The sequence below is a fragment of the Rhinichthys klamathensis genome, unplaced genomic scaffold (genome assembly GCF_029890125.1).
Source record: "Rhinichthys klamathensis goyatoka isolate OS25496 unplaced genomic scaffold, OSU_Roscu_1.1 h1tg000064l_1, whole genome shotgun sequence".
In the NCBI taxonomy this organism is placed as follows: Eukaryota; Metazoa; Chordata; class Actinopteri; order Cypriniformes; family Leuciscidae; genus Rhinichthys; species Rhinichthys klamathensis.
Genome location: NW_026606607.1, coordinates 780,266 through 800,638, shown reverse-complemented (window position 1 = coordinate 800,638; position 20,373 = coordinate 780,266). Strand labels below are relative to the sequence as shown.

The 20,373-nt window shown below is 41.6% G+C and overlaps 1 protein-coding gene and 1 pseudogene across 2 annotated transcripts; one reads left to right on the top strand and one right to left on the bottom strand.

Moving 5' to 3' along the window:
• Nucleotides 1–13,551: 13,551 nt before the first annotated feature.
• zgc:56095 (Ferritin, lower subunit-like) lies at nucleotides 13,552–18,531 on the bottom strand. Of its 2 annotated transcripts, none has more exons than XM_056249841.1 (5): nucleotides 18,404–18,531; nucleotides 17,333–17,433; nucleotides 16,808–16,954; nucleotides 14,294–14,419; nucleotides 13,552–14,161 (listed from the first exon to the last, which is right to left on the bottom strand). In XM_056249841.1, exons 2-5 carry the CDS (start codon nucleotides 17,429–17,431, stop codon nucleotides 14,012–14,014), a joined length of 522 nt encoding a protein of 173 aa, XP_056105816.1. In that variant the 5' UTR covers nucleotides 17,432–17,433; nucleotides 18,404–18,531; the 3' UTR covers nucleotides 13,552–14,011. The 2 variants fall into 2 exon arrangements, with proteins under 2 accessions (XP_056105816.1, XP_056105815.1); XM_056249840.1 differs by lacking the exon at nucleotides 18,404–18,531 and adding an exon at nucleotides 17,609–17,708.
• A 471-nt stretch (nucleotides 18,532–19,002) lies between these two features.
• On the top strand, nucleotides 19,003–19,119 carry LOC130084469 (5S ribosomal RNA; annotated as a pseudogene).
• The last annotated feature ends 1,254 nt before the right edge of the window (nucleotides 19,120–20,373 follow it).

The following is a 20,373-nucleotide window of genomic DNA, read 5'->3' as shown; positions in this document are numbered from 1 at the left end:
AGAACCAGAGTTTCCTCCATATAACCAAGGCGCGGGGATACTGCCGCGTGATCTTGATCGTACGGAGTGGGTTTCCCCTCAGGGAGAACCCTCTGGTCCTGAGCCACCACTGTAAAGGTCTCACGTACAGCAGGTCAAAGGGTATCACATTGAACGCTGCTGCCCTGAGGCCTAACAGTCACTGTTTCAGAACAACACATGATGGCCCCTCAGGTCTGGGAGGAGATGTCTCAACGCATTGAAGACGACCACCATCTCTAGGCAATTCATGTGCCAAGTGAGATGATGACTCCTCCCAAGCCCTGAGCTGAGCGGCCTTCCAATACCGCTCCCCAGCCGGTGAGGGAAGCATCTGTCGAGATAGCAACTTGATGGCAAAGAGCTCCCAACACCGAACCCTGGGTTAAGAACCAGTGTTTCCTCCATATAACCAAGGCACGAAGGCACGGCCGCGTGATCTTGATCATACGAAGTGGGTTTCCCCTCGGGGAGAACCCTCTGGTCCTGCGCCACCACTGCAAAGGTCTCATGTACAGCAGGCCAAAAGGTATCCCGTTGGACACTACTGCCACAAGACCCAACAGTCTCTCGAACTGTTTTACAGTGCGTGACTGGCCTAGCTTTAGCTCTATGGTGGCTGTCAGGATAGCAGCTACACGAACGGGCGATAAAGTGGCCCGCATCGTCACTGAATCCCATACCACACCAAGGAAAGTGGTTCTCTGTACTGGAGAAAGAACACTCTTCTTGGCATTGAGCCTCAACCCCAACATCTGCATATGAGCGAGAACGACACCTCGGTGCCGAACCGCTAACTGTTCTGATTCCGCTAGAATCAGCCAGTCATCTATGCAATTCAGAATGCGTATACACTGCAGCCTGGCGGGGCCAGAGCTGCGTCTATACACTTCGTGAACGTGCGGGGTGATAGAGCTAGACCGAAAGGAAGTGCCTGATACTGGTGTTCTTTGCCCCAAAGAAAACCTCAGGAACCTCCTGTGCTGAGGGAGGATGGAGATATGGAAGTATACGTCTTTTAGATCTATCGTGACAAACCAGTCCTCGGATCTGATTTGAGTCACGATCTTTTTGAGTGTCAGCATCTTGGACTTGAGTTCCAGCACCAAACACTCCAACAGACGAAGATCTAGTATGTGACGCTGCTCTCCATCCTTTTTTGGAACAATGAGATAACGACTGTAAAGACCCGACGCAATGTCGGGTGAGTACACCTGCTCTATAGCTTTCTTTGCTAACAGGGCCTTTACCCCTTGCTCCATTACCAGAGAGATTACCATTACCCATAGAGATATATTTGGCAGTAGCTTCCGCGCTGCCAGAAAACCTACCAAGGGAACCAGCCCCTCGAGGCTGGCCTCTGGTGTAATAAAGACAGCCAGTTCGGGGACCTGAAACATACTGGCAGGAACCACCCGAACTGACTGTTTTCGAACCCCCCTCAGAGGGCGCGAGTCCGACGCAGTGTCGAGTTGACGCTGCGCCAGAAGCTCGCTGGAGAACGCTGCGCCCCGAAGCACCAAGGGTGGCGGGGTTGGCAGAACGGTCCCCTGAGGGCACAGAGATGGAAAGGGCACCGTATAATGAGGTGTACACCATTCCACCCCGGTTGGGGCTGCCCTCACCGGTCTGACGCCGTGGCGCCAGACCTTTTCTTTTGAGCCGCAGCCTTCTCAGCATGAAGAACGGTCCTCGGATCCGGCTTCTGCTTTGAAGGCTTTGGCTGCTGTGTTGTGTATGAGAAACTAGCCGGCTGGAGCTGCTCACGCCCAGCAGCCCCAGTGGGTTGGACATAGCGAGGGAGAGATTATCTTGTATCTTCCAGAGGTGTCTCTCAGGGACCACATTTCTTTGGCTGCCATCCCTGAGAGATAAATCTGAGGCCCGACGGAGTTCTCAAACCCCATCGGGCCAACTCCCTCACTTCTGTCCAAATACCACAGCAGGTCAGCCTGATATGCTTGCAGCACTGCTATAGTGTGCAAGCAGGCTCGTGCTAGACCCACTGTCATATATGCTTTTCCCACTAGATTAAAAAATAGTTTTCTTTAATGGTTCAGTGAGAGAAGCCGACGCCTTCAGGGACGATACTGAACCGGGAGACATAGCTCGCAAGTGTCTGTTCTACCCGGGGTATTGCCCCATAGCCATACTCTCTTAACCCCCAAATATCTGAATATACATGAATGTGGGGCTAAAAAATGAGTAAGGCTTTTTCCATGATCTAGACAGCTCGCTGTGCAGATCGGGAAAAATGGAAGGCCCCGTGATGGAGGTGGAAAAATAGAGGGAAGGAAACTCGTTCAATTTATTTTAAGGACGAGTGCCCCCTTATTTCTGCTGGCCATTAAATATTTAATTCATCTACAGCCTCAATAAACACCTCCACCAGCTTATTATTATATATATATATTTTTTATATACATTCTTTATATATATACACTTTATTTTATATATAATACATAAACTATCATATATATATATATATATATATATATAGGCTATATATAATTCTCATACGCTGGGGAAGAGATGGCAAAATCCACTTCCCCCATGATTGTGTACACTTTCAATGCCCAGCACATCTACCTCCTCGGAGGTAGAGCACTGAAGCATTGATTTCTCTCCCCGGGCGGAAGAGACCGCAGCGCGGGCTTCCGAGACCGGAGAGAGAGCACTGGATCCCTCGTGGAAAGGGAGGAGATAAGATCCGCGGACCCGTCTCCAACCCCGTAACGAGATCCTATTCGCGATCCACAGGAATGCATTCTCCGCGCTGCCTCGGCAGACGCGTGTCCTGCACCCCGAGGATCGCGAGCCTGGCCACTTTCCTCGAAAAGTGACAGGCGGGAGTGGAGCATGCGAAGCGAAAGCTTCTCACAATGTTGCCCCTCGGAGGCTGATACCGCATGCTCCACTCCCAAACAAACTACACAAAGCTCGTGTGTGTCCCCACCCGTTAAATAACGCGGGCAGGGAGAAGCACAGAGTTTGTAAAGTTGTTTCGCCATAACTCTTCCCAATAATATCGAACAGACAACAATAAATAGACAGAGACAGAGTAACACAGATCGCTTGCTGAGACACAGAAGCTAATGCCGCGTTTCACCGGGTGAGCCTTTATCCCTTCCTGGTCATGACGTCACCCGCCCGTGACGCTCATTCTTTCCATTGGACTAGTTGACATTGATGCTCAGACGCATTCACGCTGGGGGCGTTCCCAAGGCGTCAAGTGACGCATCGAGAGTTCCCTCGAAAGGGAACTGTGTGCATTGTCCTGATATTATTTGCGAGTGGCTCTTTTCCTTTAAACTATTGGAGATGCGGAGAACTTGATAAGTGCTGTCTGTCGTGTCATTCACAAAGTTTACCCTGGCGCTCAAGCAGTTTTAAGGGTGTTTTTTTGTGGCATTTCCAAGCCAGTTTAGACCCAAGGTTGTAGGCTATAGCAGTTTTTTTTTTTTTTTTTTTAGCCAACGCAGGTATTATAATTTTTAATGAAGATCATGCAATCATGAACATGCCGATTAATATGACACAGATATGTCCCTCAGGCTTCACTAATGTGATTGGTCAATAGACTGCACACATGTTCCCATCAAGGCCTCTATGAAGGGGATTTTGTGAACAGAAAGGGGGATCACAATGTAAATGTGCAGCCAAGTTACTATTACAATTCTTAATATTCCAGATTAGTAATATTATATCAAATTTAAAAAAAGGCAGTTGACAGACTAAAATCTCTAGATGGTGTGTGACTGTTCCATATCACAAATGTGGAAGCACAGAGATTCACATTTATCCACATTACTTGAACATGGTAAGGAAAAGTATAAATATCAAGCTCACTGTATTACATACACAGTTACAATGCAGCTCTAGCCAAGAGATGGTCACACAATGAAATGAACTTTGGCCAACTAAAGGGAAGATTTCAGTGTCTGAAAAGCCTGAGGGTTGCACTTGACAGGGCCTGTGACATTACATGTGCCATATTACACAACATTTCCACCATCAGCAAAAATATAAAACATTTCATTAAATGTTTAATAAAAGACAAGACAAATATGCTTAGTTCTTTGATTTTTTATTTAAATTGTTCTTTGTAAAGAAAAGCCAGTGATCAAGTGATATTTTGCCTGCAATAAGAGATACTATGCAAGGTCAGCAATAGTACTCTGTGTGAAATAATATATTAGCACTTACTCTGAAGTTCCTTTGAAGTAACTCTATCTCTAACTCTATAGTGCCAGTTTTTTTTTCTTTAAGTTGTCCCCCCCCAAAATACTCTATTTTCTAGGGGCAGGGGGGCTTAGGTTAAACCTGTCAACACAAGCCTTATGCAACAAAAAATAAAAGGAAAAGTATACACTGCCCACCTCTGTATAACTGCTTTGTGCAGACTCTTCTGTAGGCCTTTCTGTAGATGTGGACTCCTGCAACACATATTGCATTCAGAAATAATAGGTACTCAAGTGTAAATTAAGTTAAGTTATTTAAAGATACTTTCTCCAAAAGACAGTCATCTGAGAGAGTTTCTTCACTGTCCTGTGCATTGGTGGGGAAATGGGCATTACAAAGTGTTGTACTTTCTTCCCTTTTGATGTAAAGTTTGGAAAAGTCCACTTACTGCACATGCTTCAGCCACTTGGAACAGATAAATGTGTTGGTATTTAAAACTGCACAAAAGAGGAAAACACAATTTCATTACAATGAAGTACACTGGGGGAAATGTGATCAATAACTCATGGCAACATTTTTTTATTTTTATTAACTAGGCTACATGTAGTTTCACACATGCACACTTTCACAAGTAAGCAATTCATCACTAGGCCTACTCAAGGTTTAACAGTTGATATGACTGGACCAGCCATTGGGATTATAGGCCTAGTGCAGCAAAAAAATATTTTACAGTGTAAGATCATTTAAAGTTCATTTACCAGTAATGAAGGAGTTGCTGCTACTGGTCCCTGCTGTGTGTCTGAGGAAGAGCTGAACCCAGGACGGGTCGGTTCACATTTAACCCAAGGGCCAGCTCTTCTGCCGGGGTATAATGTGGGGGTGCAGGACCACCACCTGTTTGTTTTTCTTTTCTTTTTTTTCTCAGCCTTTTTCTTGGTTGCTTTTATAAACAAGCAAACATTTATTAACAGTGCCTTTTTAAAAGAGACTATAGTAGCCTATAGTACAAATTACCATTATGTAGAATATTCTAGTACTTCACTTTTACTTGTTCCCATGTTCTAGTAGTGGGTGGTGACTGACATTACAATGAACAAAGTTATTAATTATTTAGAAATGATTCAAATAAAAAAATATATACTGTAATAAGTGATAAAAACATCTAACATGGTCACTACAAACTTAATTTGTCTGCTACTTTTTGCCAGCCCTCTCTCCTGGCTTTTGCACACTTTGAGGTGTTCCCTGGCGTTTTAATTATGTTTTCAAATTCTGCATATCCTTCAAGCAATAACTCTTGCTCTGCTGCGGTGAAAAATTGAGCGCGCTCTTTGGCCACGGTGAGCAGCCAATAGCAGCGTTGCTGATCAATGTTTCTACGATACATATCCCCTTTTAAACCAGCGCATGAACGCGCAATTATCTCAGATAACTCAATCCAGCGATACTAATCATAAACAACAGGTGTGTTCGAAGAACCCAATTAGCCAGGTCATGATTAGCACGATGATATCATCTTAGATGTCTCATTTGATCTCGGATGTTTTAAGCAACGTACGAAGAACGAGCCCCTGGTCCGGGGCGCGATATTTTTTTTCACAGGATGGTAGGGGAAGACTCATGAATATTCATTAGGGAACTCATCCCTGATTGGTCTTAACCCCAGTGACAAGTAGGTTTAGGGGCGGGGTTAGGGGTAAGTCATCAGACCCCCAGTGACGGGTAGGTTTAGGGGTAGGTCATCAGACCAATCAGGGATGAGTTCCCTTATGAATATTCATGAGTCTTCCCCTACCATCCTGTGAAAAAAAATATCGCGTCCGGGGCAGGTTATGTTCCAGGTAAGAGATCTCAAACTGAACTTGGACCAATCAGCTGTAAGCAAAGGATAAAGTCACTCCACCTGTTTCTACTCCCAATTAAAGGTCACTACATAGTAAATGATTGTTAAAGACAAAATCGTCTGGCTTTTAGTAACACTTATTTAGAATAATATTTTTTTATGATTGAGATATTTATGTAATTAATCGATCACACGTACAATTTTAGTTTATCAATTATTTGTATGCATAGTTGAAAATGATTAAATATATATTAAAGGTAATATGAATACGCTTTAGAATCAACAGATTTAGCTATAAAATGATTACATGTGAGTTTAAAAGTTCAATTCTCTCAAAACCTTTATCAACTATAAACTAACTTCAACAAACTAAATATTTTTACTTGCACTGTTATAGCAAGACTTATTCTTTTAGTTGTCCTCTTTCATTGACAGCTATTTTCTTCTTGCTGTGTAAATTTGTTTAAATTCTTAATATTTTTCAATCTCGTAATATTCTGCAGAAGAGAGAAGTGAATCGCGTTTCTTCTCTCGCGAGAAATGAATCGCAGTTTCACTCTTTCTCAGCATGTGATTGGCTGTTCGCTACTGATGTCACATCTAAACTCCTAAGCTCAGGATCAAAGCCAGAGTTGACAGAGAAAGTTGATGATCAGCATCATGGTACCAACAAAGCCTGGTTGGATTGGTTTGGTTTTGTCAACTCAAAACTAGTCCTGTAACCCGGAGTTTGTTCAACTACCATCATGGTACGGGTACAGGCGTTTGAGGAACGTTTATTTATACATCTCCCAATCATCACTGAATTGCATTGCATTATATGTTTTGCCTGCCCTCCATTGTAAAAAAAATAAAAAAATAATACAGAGCTAGGATCATAAAACTAAACATTTAAATATCATCTTACTATGACACATTATTGGGATTTCCATTACACGAGAGTAGATGTTAAAACTTTATGCTGATTTGTACTCGGCTTTCGCCAAGATAAGCAAAACTAAGACGTAGCTTTACAGTAAACTATGCTTCTCCATCCATTTACACTTCTTTCCATATGGTGGTGTGACTCCCCTTCTGTCCGGCGTTAACGGCTGCAGTGTACTTGGCGCGTCAGCGCACGCGACGGCTGCAACTACAGGACCAGCACGACAACCGTCTGGATTGAGCAGAGTAGGGGACATCTCTAGGGTCTTCAAGTGGGCACCTTCCGTCCTCAGTGTTTCGTCGACTAGCCCACGACACCTCAAGAGGGCTCGACAGTGACTCTGGCGTACCAGAGTCACCCCCCTCCGTCCCCCACTCAACTCAGTCCAGCTTACTGACCTCTACATCCCTCCTGCTGCTGAGACCTAACCACAATCTCACAATCTCTCCGCAACCCGACCATACGCGCCAAACCGTTTGACTAAGGCTGTCGAGCCCCACTGGTGCGTAATATGCAGTTTCAGTGGACAACGGTTCCGTATGGCATACTACCTACCGCAAAACACAATATCTGCCCAACCACCCGTCACTCACGCAATATCCACAGGAACGTATACAAATAAATCAACAGACTCTTCAAGTTTTCAAGAATTCTACGAAACCGTAGCGTGGCGGCCTGCACACAGCCAGGTAGAATCTTTCCGTCTCAATCACAGCCAGTTACTGCTCCTTTCTGCTGCTTCAGATAAGTTCTTTACTGTGCGACGCAACTCTTGGCCGCTGAATCCGATGTCTCTGAGGAACCGGGTTGTAGAGTGTGCCACAAAACCTCGACAACCCACTTCCACTGGATAAACCTGGACTCTCCATCCTCGCTGTTCTGCTTCAGTGGCCAGATGAGCATACCGCAGTTTCTTCCTCTCATATGCCTCATCTACCGCATCCTCCCATGGCACTGTTAACTCTATCAGTTGAACAATGCGTGCTGATCCAGACCACAAAACAATATCTGGTCGTAATTTAGTGGTGGCACTCTCATGGTGGAAAAATAAGCCGTTGATCATGATCAGCCAGCATCTTCCAGTCCCTAGCAGCTTCCAGTTGTACTGGGCGAGGATTGGTGTTAACACCTTTTCTTGGTGGTTGCTCGCCTGGGCGGAGGAATATTGTCTTCTGCGTGTAATGTCTTGCTAGAACAGGTGGCAACTTATTGGTCATGTTACGCTTGCCTTCTAATGCTAAAGCCAAACATCGCAGTACTTGGTCATGGCGCCAAGTAAACCGACCTTGGCTTTGAGCCACCTTACATCCTGTCAAAATGTGCCTTAATGTGGCAGGTGATGAACACAAAGGACAAGATGGATCCTCTCCTACCCAGAGGTTTAGGTTCTGCGGTGATGGGAGAACATCATATGTTGACCTAATAAGGAAACTGATCCTACTCTCTTCCATTGACCAAAGGTCTTGCCAGCCCATCTTACGTTGTTCCACACTCTCCCATCTCATCCACTCTCCCTGCTTGGCCTGGGAAATGGCCTTTATACACCTCATCCTCTCCTCCTGCTTACGCACCTCGTTGACTACCAGCTTCCTCCTTTGAGCCTTGTGCCATTTAGGAGGAGCTAAACTGAGCCCAAAACCCCCTCTTCCATGCTGTACCTGTCCCACGATATCTCCAATTTAAAGGGCAGCCTTTGCCTCTACTACAGATTTCTTTGCTGACCACTTTCTACCAGTTTTTAACACAGGGGCTGCCTCCCTTACACATTTGTCGCGTGACTCTACTAAGGTCATTTCCAGTCTGACCTTGGCACACTTAAACTCCTCGGTTAAAGCAGAGACCGGCAGCTGCAATATTCCTTTACTATAAAGTCCCACTCTGCTGAGGCAGCGTGGAACTCCCAACCATTTCCTGATGTATGAACTTATCAACGCTTCCAGCTTATCCACTGTTGTCAAAGAAACGTCGTACACGGTCAGTGGCCACAGCAACCTCGGCAGTAGACCAAACTGAAAGCACCAGAGTTTTAGTTTGCCAGGTAGAGCACAGCTGTTTATGCTCTTCAACCCTTCCACTGCTTGTCGTCTAACTTCTCACACCCGAACTGTGTCCTTTAGATCCCCATCGTACCATCTCCCAAGACTCTTCACTGGCTTCTCAGAAACTGTTGGTATTGCCTCACCATTAATGAAGAATGTTTTATCTACTACCTTTCCTTTAACTATCAAGATGCTCCTTGATTTAGAGGGCTTAAATTGCATTCGTGCCCATTCAATATTATCTGTTAACTTCCCCAATAACCGATTAGTGCAGGCTACTGTTGTAGTCATGGTTGTCATGTCATCCATGTATGCTCTGATCGGTGGTAGTCGCAACCCAGAAGCCAAGCGCTCTCCTCCTACTACCCATCTCGATGCCCTAATGATTACTTCCATCGCCATGGTAAAAGCCAGTGGAGAAATGGTGCATCCTGCCATTATTCCAACCTCTAGGCATTGCCATGCAGTGCTGAATTTTGGAGTTGAGAAACTGAATTGCAAATCTCCAAAATAGGCTTTCACTAAATTTGTTATTGACATTGGTACTCTGAAAAAATCAAATGCTGCCCAAAGAAGCTCATGTGGCACTGAACCATATGCATTAGCCAAATCCAGGAATGTCACATGGAGCTCCTTCCTCTCCTTTTTAGCTGACTGAATTCGGTGCCAGATAACATTGATGTGTTCTAAGCATCCTGAGAACCCTGGAATGCCCGCTTTTTGAACTGAGGTGTCAATGAAGCCATTCTTTAACAGGTAGGTGGACAATCTCTGGGCAATATTGCTGAAGAAAATCTTACCCTCAACGTTTAATAGTGAAATAGGACGAAACTGACTGATGCTTGTAGCATCTTTTTCTTTAGGTATAAAGACTCCACCTGCTCTGCGCCATGCTCTAGGTACAACCTGTTTTTCCCATGCCACTTTTATCAATTTCCACAGAATTCGCAGAACTCCTGAAGCACTCTTGTACACTCTGTACGGAACTCCATTAGGCCCTGGAGATGATGAAGCCCTTGCCTTTCTCACAGCCTGCTCTACCTCTTTCCACTTAGGTGCACAGACCTCCATTTGGTATTCTGGTGGGTTAATAGGTGTTATGTCTGATGGAATTGACATAGGCTCATGCCTTTTTGCATCTGTATGCGTGTCCTCCAAATATCTCTCTAGCTCAATCCTAGATGTTTTTAAAGTGCCATTCTTCTCACTGGTGAATAACTTCTTTACGAATTTGAATGGGTCTTTATAGAAATTAGCCCTCGCACGTTCCTTCTTTTTGTAGCGTTTCCGTAGGCGCTCAGCTCTGCGTAATGTTGCCAGCTTCTCTTTTATGGCCCTTTGTAAGAGATTGAGTCCCTCCTTCTGACTTTGTTCTGCTCTTTTCCATTGCTTCCTCAGCTGTCTCCGTTCTCTAACTAACCCTTCAAATTACTGCTGCCGTTTAGACATTCCAGGAGTAGTTTGTACGTTTTCCTTCCTTTTTTCCACACCAAACCTCTCACTTCCATATGCGTAAATGATGTCCCCAAATTTATCCAGCTTCTTTTCAACTGTACCAGTTAATCTTTCCAATGCAAAGCATAGATCTGTGTTTACCGTGTCCCATGCAGTTTTCTCACAAGCTCTTGGCCATCTAACTCCAGGCCTATGCCCGTTGAGGTTCTTTTCTCTCTTATGCTGGTTAGCCTGACTGGGTTCACAAGTATGAATATGTTCATCACTAACTGTGCAAGCCCTCCTTTTGTCAATGACAGGGGTGCTGATATCCTGCGAGCTGTGGTTTGCTTCCTGTCGCTGGATTTCATTCGACTGACTTGACTGACTTCGTAAGAAGTACTGATCAATGCGAGGCCCTTGTCCCTTCTCCCTCAAGCATTTCATTTTCCCTTGATGAACCTTCAAACCCCTGACCGTTGTCGCCTTGCTCCAGCCACAGACACAAACTTGGAGTTCAATGACTTTACTAACTGTAGATCTTGAACTAGTCTTACTCTCCATACTCATATCCATTTCCATTCCTAAGTCGTTAACCATGTTGTTCAACATTGAGTCATCTTCCGCCCCCGCTCTCGCAGACTCTAGGGGTATTTTTCTCTTTAATTTCTCAGAAGCCTTGGGCGGGTGTCTCCAGCATCCTGTAAACATGGAGCTGGATACTGCCGACAAGGGTAGCTAACCCTTACCAGGGTTATAAAGTGACAACTGATACTTACGAGCATTTATTTAAATAGTCTGCTACTGTTATAAAGATCTCTTTAATTTACATTGCAAGCCATCATAATTTCAACTGACTTTTTTGGCCATATAAATATCAGCAACTGCACCAAATTGCTATTTGTGTTAAATAAAATATACATATATATAGTTTTTCTAGATTTTGTCTAAAGGTTCAATTAACTATTCCATTTAAAGTTACACTATGCAATTTTATGTAAATGTATGTACATTTTGGCCCTCTAGAGGTTAAAAACAAAACTGCATGCATTTTGTGGAAGAACATTGTTTTGGTTCTGCTTCAGCTCTGCGTGATGAATACGACCCTTTGCAATAGATTATGCTTTTCGATTAACTCTGTTAGAGAGCTACATTTGGCAATTTATCTGTTCAATAAAACACTTTACTCACCCGTTGAGTAATACAAAATAAAAATAAAATTGCTTTTACAACACTTCAAATCCGAAAAGCCAATGTTGATTCTTATATTATTACAAGCTCTGTCACATTCTCTTTTTGCCAGCAGACCAGGAGTGATTCGAGGTTTGAGATTTAGCATGCTCCATGTCAACCTTTCTCGCTCGTTGTGACAACCAGTGTCATCGCTAGAGGGGCCCATGGACAACAACTCGCACCGGTGCCCCGGACACCCTACCGCCCTGGTTAAAACTAACATATGCCACTTCCACACCATACAAGCTTACCATAGTGAATCAGGGTAAGACAAAAATAAAATAATTATGATATATTGACTCATTTAAATGTTGGTAATTTTGAACAACAACCAAAACAGTTTTTTGGACTATTCTTTCATATATCAGGCTTTATAGGGTTTAATCTATTACAGTAAATAAGTCGTATTTTCCACTCTGCTTTGTGTCTCATTCTATGAAAAAGCTATTCTATTACAACTCCCTTTTGCTGTATTTAACTAACAGTGTGGTGTATATGATTTTTTATATAAAGCTTAGAATTTCATTCTTTCAGTTAGACCTACGTATTTAGTTTTCATAAAGAAGGTTGTTTGTAAGGAATTCAGGCCAGTTCAGTGGTTTTGATTACTTAAACCACACAGAGAACAATTCAAGAGCAAGAACACCAATGAATGCCTTTCATATCTAAACAACACACACAATGAGTCAGCAGTTTCAAAGTCCTTATCTCTGGCTGACACATTATAGCTGCCTTATTCATAGCAGCCTTATTCATAACTGCCTTTGGTGTCGGTTTGCTGTGTTCTGCTGTGAACCGCTGCTGTGTTCAGGAAGATGTGTGCAGTGTCAAATGAACAAGAAGAGCATTTTATTAGCAGTTTTCAGAGACATTAGCACTTTAAAGAGCAGGTCCATCTATAGTCGGAAATTACTTTTTTACTGTAATATTTTTTGTGCAAAATGGTAAGTTAATGACTTAATCACAATAAATCCTCCTGTTTTCATTCAGTTCTTCCCAATTGGTTACACACGTTTGCTGAATCATTCCCAAATTTTCCCAAAGCTCTAAAAAACTCTCAAGGAAAAGCAATCACTGCATTCACATTATCTCTTTCGTTTTTTTACACCAAAATGACAAACTACATATGAAGAGATCTGTCCACAAACCAACAACACACTAATGTGATGTGATCAACACAAACCACTATGAAATCCCATCAGTAAGTTTATACCTTTTGCATTGTCAGTTACACTACAGCTGGTTGTGAAAAAAAAAAACATTGTCATTTACACACTAAAATTGGAATATAAATTGTAGGCAGGAACTGTGCCTACAATTTTGCAGACTTGGTTTAAGGATTTGGTAGCTTTAGGTCTTGTTGATTGGGTTTCAAGATCTAACATCAGTGTGTAAACAACTGGAAAATCAATGCCAGCCAAACTGGATTCACACTTCAGAGGAACAGTGTGGAATCACATGAGAACATTTCTCAACCCAGATGCTTGCTGGTTTTACTGATCGAGTTTATTTTATTACGGAATGTTTATATTATATCCTGGAATGATAAATACGCTTTTTCACAGATTCTCAAATTATAAATTTACCCCTGGTTTCAGAAATAATTGAGCTAGTAACCCCTTTACAAACGCTCCCAGTTTTAGCAAGGGCAGCATTTCACAATGAGTTTATGAAAAGAACAGCAAGTTCCAATGTGTCGAGTTACTCTGGGATATGTTAATGATTTACTCAATTTTGATTGTCACATTGACAACTGAACTACATGTAAAAAACAATTATACAAGTGTGCTTAAATGCAATTAGATTTCTAACCTTTATATATTTAAAAAATATTTGTTTAAATGGGCTACATTAAAGGTGAAAAAAAAAAAAAAACATCTTTTTTTGGAATGCTTTATTTTATGAGCATGTTTGAGGTATATCAATTCACAGTGACAGTGTTCAGGGTTCTAAAACGTGTACACATAAGCACTCATTTTCAGTGGTGCGCTGTACTAAACCTCTCCTGGAGGACGTTCAGGACTCTATATAGGCTGGTTTTTGACAAGATATGGTTTTACTATAGCACCAATACAATTATGTAAACAGACATGGGGTAGTTAAGGCTTGAACACCAAAGTACCTTCTTTGGACTAGCACAATTCACAGTATAGTCCCACTTATGCATGGAAAAAAATTCAACAAAGGTTGTTGTTAAAAACACTGTGATTCTTACAAAAATGCCTCTTGGAAGGCTAAAATAATGAAAAGTTGTGCAGAATTCCTTAAAATAATTCACTTGTACACATACTGTTTGACATGGAAGGATGGCATCCAAACTCATCAGATCTGAGCAGATCAGAGAGTGTGCTTGTCAAACAGGTACTCTCCCATTTTTCCGTGTGGGTCAGAAGAGATGAGACGACTCAGACTGCCAATGTGGTCCCCCAGAGTCTTAATAAAGTCATGACTGTCAGTAAAGAAGTTGCTCTCTAGGAAATCACACAGCTAGAATGATGGGGAAAATACACCATTATTCAAAAATAATATGCACATATAATTGAATACACAAAACAAGTGAGACAGATAAAGGGGTTATCAATTCTTATTTTAATACAAAAACCCCCTTTGGCTACTCACATGAGGGTCCGAGTTTTCTCCAGCCGCGAGATGGACCTCCAGCAGGGATTGGTTGAGAGATTTCTGATGATCCAGAGAGAAAGTAAATGCATCCATACCTCCACTCCAATCATCCCGACTGGGCTTCTGATAAGTGACGGGGAGAAAGAGAAAAATGGACAGAAGTATTATAAACACATATTTATATTGTATTATAAATATTATACAGTAGTCAACATTAGAAGTGGATCAAAAAGTTCAACAAAGCTGTCCTAAGACAAAAACAGGTATGGTTCAAAATTCATGTACAACTTTGATGAAAGGTTTTGATCCACTTCAAATGTTGACTACTGTAGATATTGCTGATGCTCAAATAAGCCGCTTTTCCACCGTCGGGCCGAACGGTTCTAAGAACAGTAGATCAGTCGTATTTCCACTAGAGCCTGGTACGGCACAGCACGATTACAAACTGGTTTCGGCCCTGAATTCTCAGCACAGTTGGCTAACAGTGCTAAACTGTGCTGGTAGAATGCGTGTAGTGACATAGCAACTCAGGATTGTTCACTTGTCTGTTGCCTGGCTAAATATCCGATCATCCTTCATAATGCGGTCGCTATTTACATCTCATTTCATCTGTAAACTGTTGCATTAAAAGACTGATGCTTTTTTATTTCATTCCAAAGAGCCCCACAATGGAAAAAAATCAAACCATATCCATGCTGGCTGGCCCGGATCGGCACGGTTAAAGTGTCTATGTCAGGTTAATTTTTTTTTTTAGATATATTAAATAAGGGTTAGATGTCTGAGTGAAAATGTAATTATCATTAAAATTATTATTGTAATTACCCTACAGTAAGCTTTATAGCCATTTCTGTCAAGATCATATTTTTAAAACACACCTGAGCTGTGACGTCAGAAGAGGGAGTCGTGCCACAAATTTTATTCAAGTGAGTTTTGAGTCTGAGCAGATCCAAAATCCCCCTCAAAAACCCCCCACAGCCATACACTTTTGAAGAAACATACACGAAGAAACAAATTACGCGGGTTGTTGGTGAGAGAGAGAGAGAGAGAGAGAGAGAGAGAGAGAGAGAGAGAGAGAGAGGTGGGCGCGATCGAACAGTGGAAACATAAAAACTGGAAGAAATGTGCGCTGCAAATGACCGAAGTCTTGGATACCGAAGCAGCACTGAAGTCAGCGCGTTTGGTCCGAACAAAGTTGACCCAGGCACGGAACACAGACCTGCTTTTTGGGAAAAAGTGGACTCTGTGACCGGTTTTAACTGTGTTTTAGCACCCAGCACAAACGCAGTAATTCACCATCGTGAAAATACGCCTGCGTATACCTAACTAACTACCTAACTTCAATAGCTAACTAAATAAATAAATGTCCTAATCACTAATTCTCTGGCTCTATCACTCGTCCAATTATCAACACAGCTCACAAACTCACTTTCTCAGCGCCCTGGGGAGACGTCTCCCTCTTATGACGTCAAGCGATCCGTTTGGGCGGAGGAGCAGTTTTAAGTGAGTACTGAAAATAACGACCTTTTTCACCTTATATTCTGCCTTTAGGTATCGAAAATCATACAAAACAATACAACAACTTGTCAAACGTGTATTTCCCCTAACTATTTTGTGTTAATCATAATTACAAATTTAACCTGACATACGCACTTTAAGCAAAGAGAGCGGTTAGGCCCGATGGTGGAAAAGCGGCTATAGATATATCATGACATATAGATTATTCCAGATACATAACACACACAATCAGATTATACACACAAATGTGTTTGAATACACTAACATACTAAAGCACATGTAAAATACTGGATTCATTTGAACTGTAGTACGCTGTAGTGTCAACTGGCTAAAAACGCTTCAGTGGTTTACGTTTGAAAACGCTTCTTTTTCTCTCTCGTTTTGGCCTTCCGTCCACACGGAGACGGTGTTTTTATTAATGAAAAAGCTTTTTTCCAAAGTGGATAAATTCACGTTGTAGTGCGGACTGTCAAAACGGAGGTATTTAAAGACGATGACGTAAGTTTAGTCATGTGACGCATATTGTACCAATAGATTCATGTTTACCGGTATTATGCCTGTTATGTGCTATTCACTTTCACATTGTTGCTAAAATGTGTTACTTTGCACACTCTTCATATCACAGTCCTGCAAAGATGACAAAATTCACTCACATTTGCTGTCCTGCGGCGAAACATGAGAGCAGTGGCATTTTAGACCAAACCTATGGTGACGGAGTGCGACCTGGACACCAGTGAATGGTGAGATTTTGCTAAATAAAATGATCTTGTCAGAAGAATTGCGCGATAACTTATTTATTTTTCCATCTGTATCATCTCAGTGAGGTTTTACGCATGCGCAGTAATGTGAATTTAGCGTTTTCCAAAAGTTTCTCATCCACACTGAAACATCGGAAAACGCCTGCAAACGCTAGTGTGGACGGAGAGCATTTTTAAACGAAAACGCTGTTTTCGAATCTATCCGGATTAATGTAGATGTAGCCTAAAACTCACAGACCGAGATAGTGTGTAGAAGTATTCGTCCTCCTCTCGAGTTTTGATACTCCAGCAGGTGCTCCGCATGATCCCTCTCCTTCTGTGAACGCTCCAGAAAAAACTTGGAGAAGTTGGGCAGAGCCACATCGTCCCTGTCAAAATACATTCCCTATGAGACAGAGAGAAACACTATTAGTGTTACAGACATGCAGAGGTCAGTCATTAATATAACATGAAAGCATCAGTGCTATAAAAGACTGTATATTGAATTATAAACAATCTAATATTTAAAATTATTCCATATTCTAAAAATATTCTTGAGCCCGTCAAGTGCACAACGCACATGTGGCATGAAGTAGTTGCTGACAATGTAATATCTTATGTCAGTGTATTTATGCGAGTTTAAAAAAAATATTTAAAAAATAATAATAATTACATATAAAATAAATAAATAGACAAATTTACAAGTTAAAAGGTACAGGGAAGGTACAAGGTGAAAATTATGCAAATGTTAATACATAAAAGTTGTCAATATGTGTGAACAGACCAGGGAGAGATACACATATGAGGCCGTCAATTTGAGGTTGATCAGTTTGTTGATGTTTGCCTCATTATTTGGGTGAAAATTCTGCTTGACTAGAGACATTTCTGAAAAGAAAGAACAAAAAGAGATTAAGTATTTAACATAATTTAATAGTAAATCTGCTTGACAAACTGTGGAGCAGAGGTGGATTCAAGACAAACATTACATGTTCTAACAAAATGCACAGAAAACATACAAGTCAATGCATATTGCACAACTATCTTTAGGCCTATCTCTTACCTTGTAAAGCGTGTGTTCACTGTTCAGTGCTGATACTAAGTGAGTGTATGAAACGGAACTATTTGACAGGTTTTATAGATTTATCAGCTGTGACGCAAGACTGGGGGAAGTGATAAAAGACATGAAACTCTCCTTGAAGTAGGCTAGTCTCTGCTTCAAACCAGGGATATCCCATCTAAAAAAAATCATGCATATATATATATATATATATATATATAAGAATAATTGACAACAGGACGTTGAATTATTAGAAAAATATGTGTACTTTTTTTACACAATGGGTAATTATTAGGAAATAATGCACACCTGAGGTGGTAATGCGTTCCAGTGGAGTGTGTAAGTTATATATATATAACTTGTGTATATTATGTGTAGCTATATATATATATATGGGGCCTTAAGTGGGTGTTAGCGGGTCTATGAAAAAAGTTCAGAGAAAAATGTAAACAAAAAAAAAGAAGGTTTTACTGTATAAGTGATCATATTTACGGATCCGTGTCACCAAAAATTACACAAGACCTAACGTTACAACAAATAAGAACACACGGAGGGACTAACAGTTACACGAACTTGTTGCGCTGCAAATTTATGTTTGCATTGATTTCCTTGAGGCCATTCCTGCAGATACTGAAGCCCAAGACAACCACTGTTATCACAAATTAAATTAATTAATGTCTAAAAAAATTCTAACTCAAAGGACAAACAAACAAACAAAGAGTCTGTTTTAACGCCTTTCTGCATAAATGTCCTCGGATTCTCTTCAAACAGGACCTGTAAGTTATATCATCAGCTCACCTGTTCTGCAACGATACGCGTCAGATGACTGCTGGAAACAGAAATACTTTAATTGATTGATTTATAAGTCCCGTTTATGTCCTCGTGTTGCTGTTTCCTTGACAGTGCGTCTCCCTATTGTTTTTACACAGCGACATCAGGAGTCTTCTTCTTTTATGTTTTATGGTGGTTGGCAGACCAGCTTTTGGTGCATATTCCGCCATCTACTGGGGTGGAGTGTGAAGAGAAGGACGAAACAATATATATATATTGTATTTGTAATACAGAACCAATAGACTTAAAATGAGTAAATAATAATAAATATTAATAATTGTAATAAAATAATAACAGTTTCGCACAAAACTGAGACAAAACCACAGTCTATGGACAAAACTGTTTCTTAGGGGGCGGATATCAAACACACTTTACCTGGTGCCAGAGCTTGTAGATCCCGAAGCATTGTGCACTACTTTTTGGGGGTGAATTTGATGGATGATAAGTATCTGAAAATTTCTACAATCATAGACTATTTTATATGAAAAAATAAAAATAAAAATATGACATAAAAAGTCCTTTAAGACATAGAACTCACATTTTCGACTTTTTATCTCATACATAGGGCCAGCAGCCATATCACCCTGTAGCCCAAGACTGGTTGCCCACTGAAGCTAAGCAGGGCTGAGCCTGGTTAGTACCTGGATGGGAGACCTCCTGAGAAAACCAGGTTGCTGCTGGAAGAGGTGTTAGTGAGGCCAGCAGGGGGCGCTCACCCTGTGGTCTGTGTGGGTCCTAATGCTCCAGTATAGTGACGGGGACACTATACTGTCAAAGAGCACCGTCCTTTGGATGAGACGTTAAACCGAGGCCCTGACTCTCTGTGGTCATTAAAAATCCCATGGCACTTCTCGTAAAGAGTAGGGGTGTAACCCCGGTGTCCTGGCCACATTCCACCCATTGGCCCCTGCCAATCATGGCCCCCATCCACTGAATTGGCTCTGTCACTCTCTCTCCTCGCCTATATCTGGTGTGTGGTGAGCGCACTGGCGCCGTTGTACTGTGGCTGCCGTCGCATCATCCAAGTGGATGCTGCACACTGGTGCTGGTTGAGGAGAGACCCCCTGATATGATTGTAAAGCGCTTTGGGTGTACAGTAGTACATATGAAAGCGCTATATAAATGCCTCATACATACATTATACTTTTTAATCTTAAGGCCCCAAGATTAAAAAGACTTATTATCTTATTATCTCATAATTATGACGTTCACACATCATGTTTGCTGGTGAGTGTTGTTGAGTGTGATGGAAAAAAAGGTGCGGTGACGTACCTACGTGTTTATTAAAATAACTTTTTTTTAACTTGAGCACCACATTTTTATAATGGAATCTTGTTTCCGCCACAGAACAAAAAAATTAAAAAGGTAATTGCGACTTTTTATCTCGCAATTCTGACTTTTTTCTTAGAATTGCGTGATATAAAGTCGCAATTGCGAGTTATAAAGTCAGTATTTCGTGATATAAAGTCGCAATTGTGTTAAACATGCAATAAAAACATGCAATTCTGCAATTCTTTTTTCAGCCTTTTTTTCCTTAGAATTGGAAAGACTAATAAAGATTATAAAGATAACTCGCAATTGTGAGTTTATATCTCACAATTCTGAGAAATGGTATCAGAATCGCAAGATAAGATAAACTCGCAATTGTGAGAAAAGAAGTCAGAATTGCAAGTTTATTTCTCTATAGTTGTGACACATTATAAAACTATGCACTTATGCAATATGTACTTATGCACTGTATTATCTGTGTAGTGTATACTTTAAGGTTATTTATTTTGTTTCGGAGTCTGATCCCCTTCCACTACGTAATTAAAGCTGTGACAGTTGAGTGCATGAAGGCCCTGTCCCAGATGGCACCCTAAACACTCGCGGTCTTCCTACGAGTCCGCACTTTCATGACGTAACGCCACTTTGACTGTCGGGTAGAAGTGTGCTGT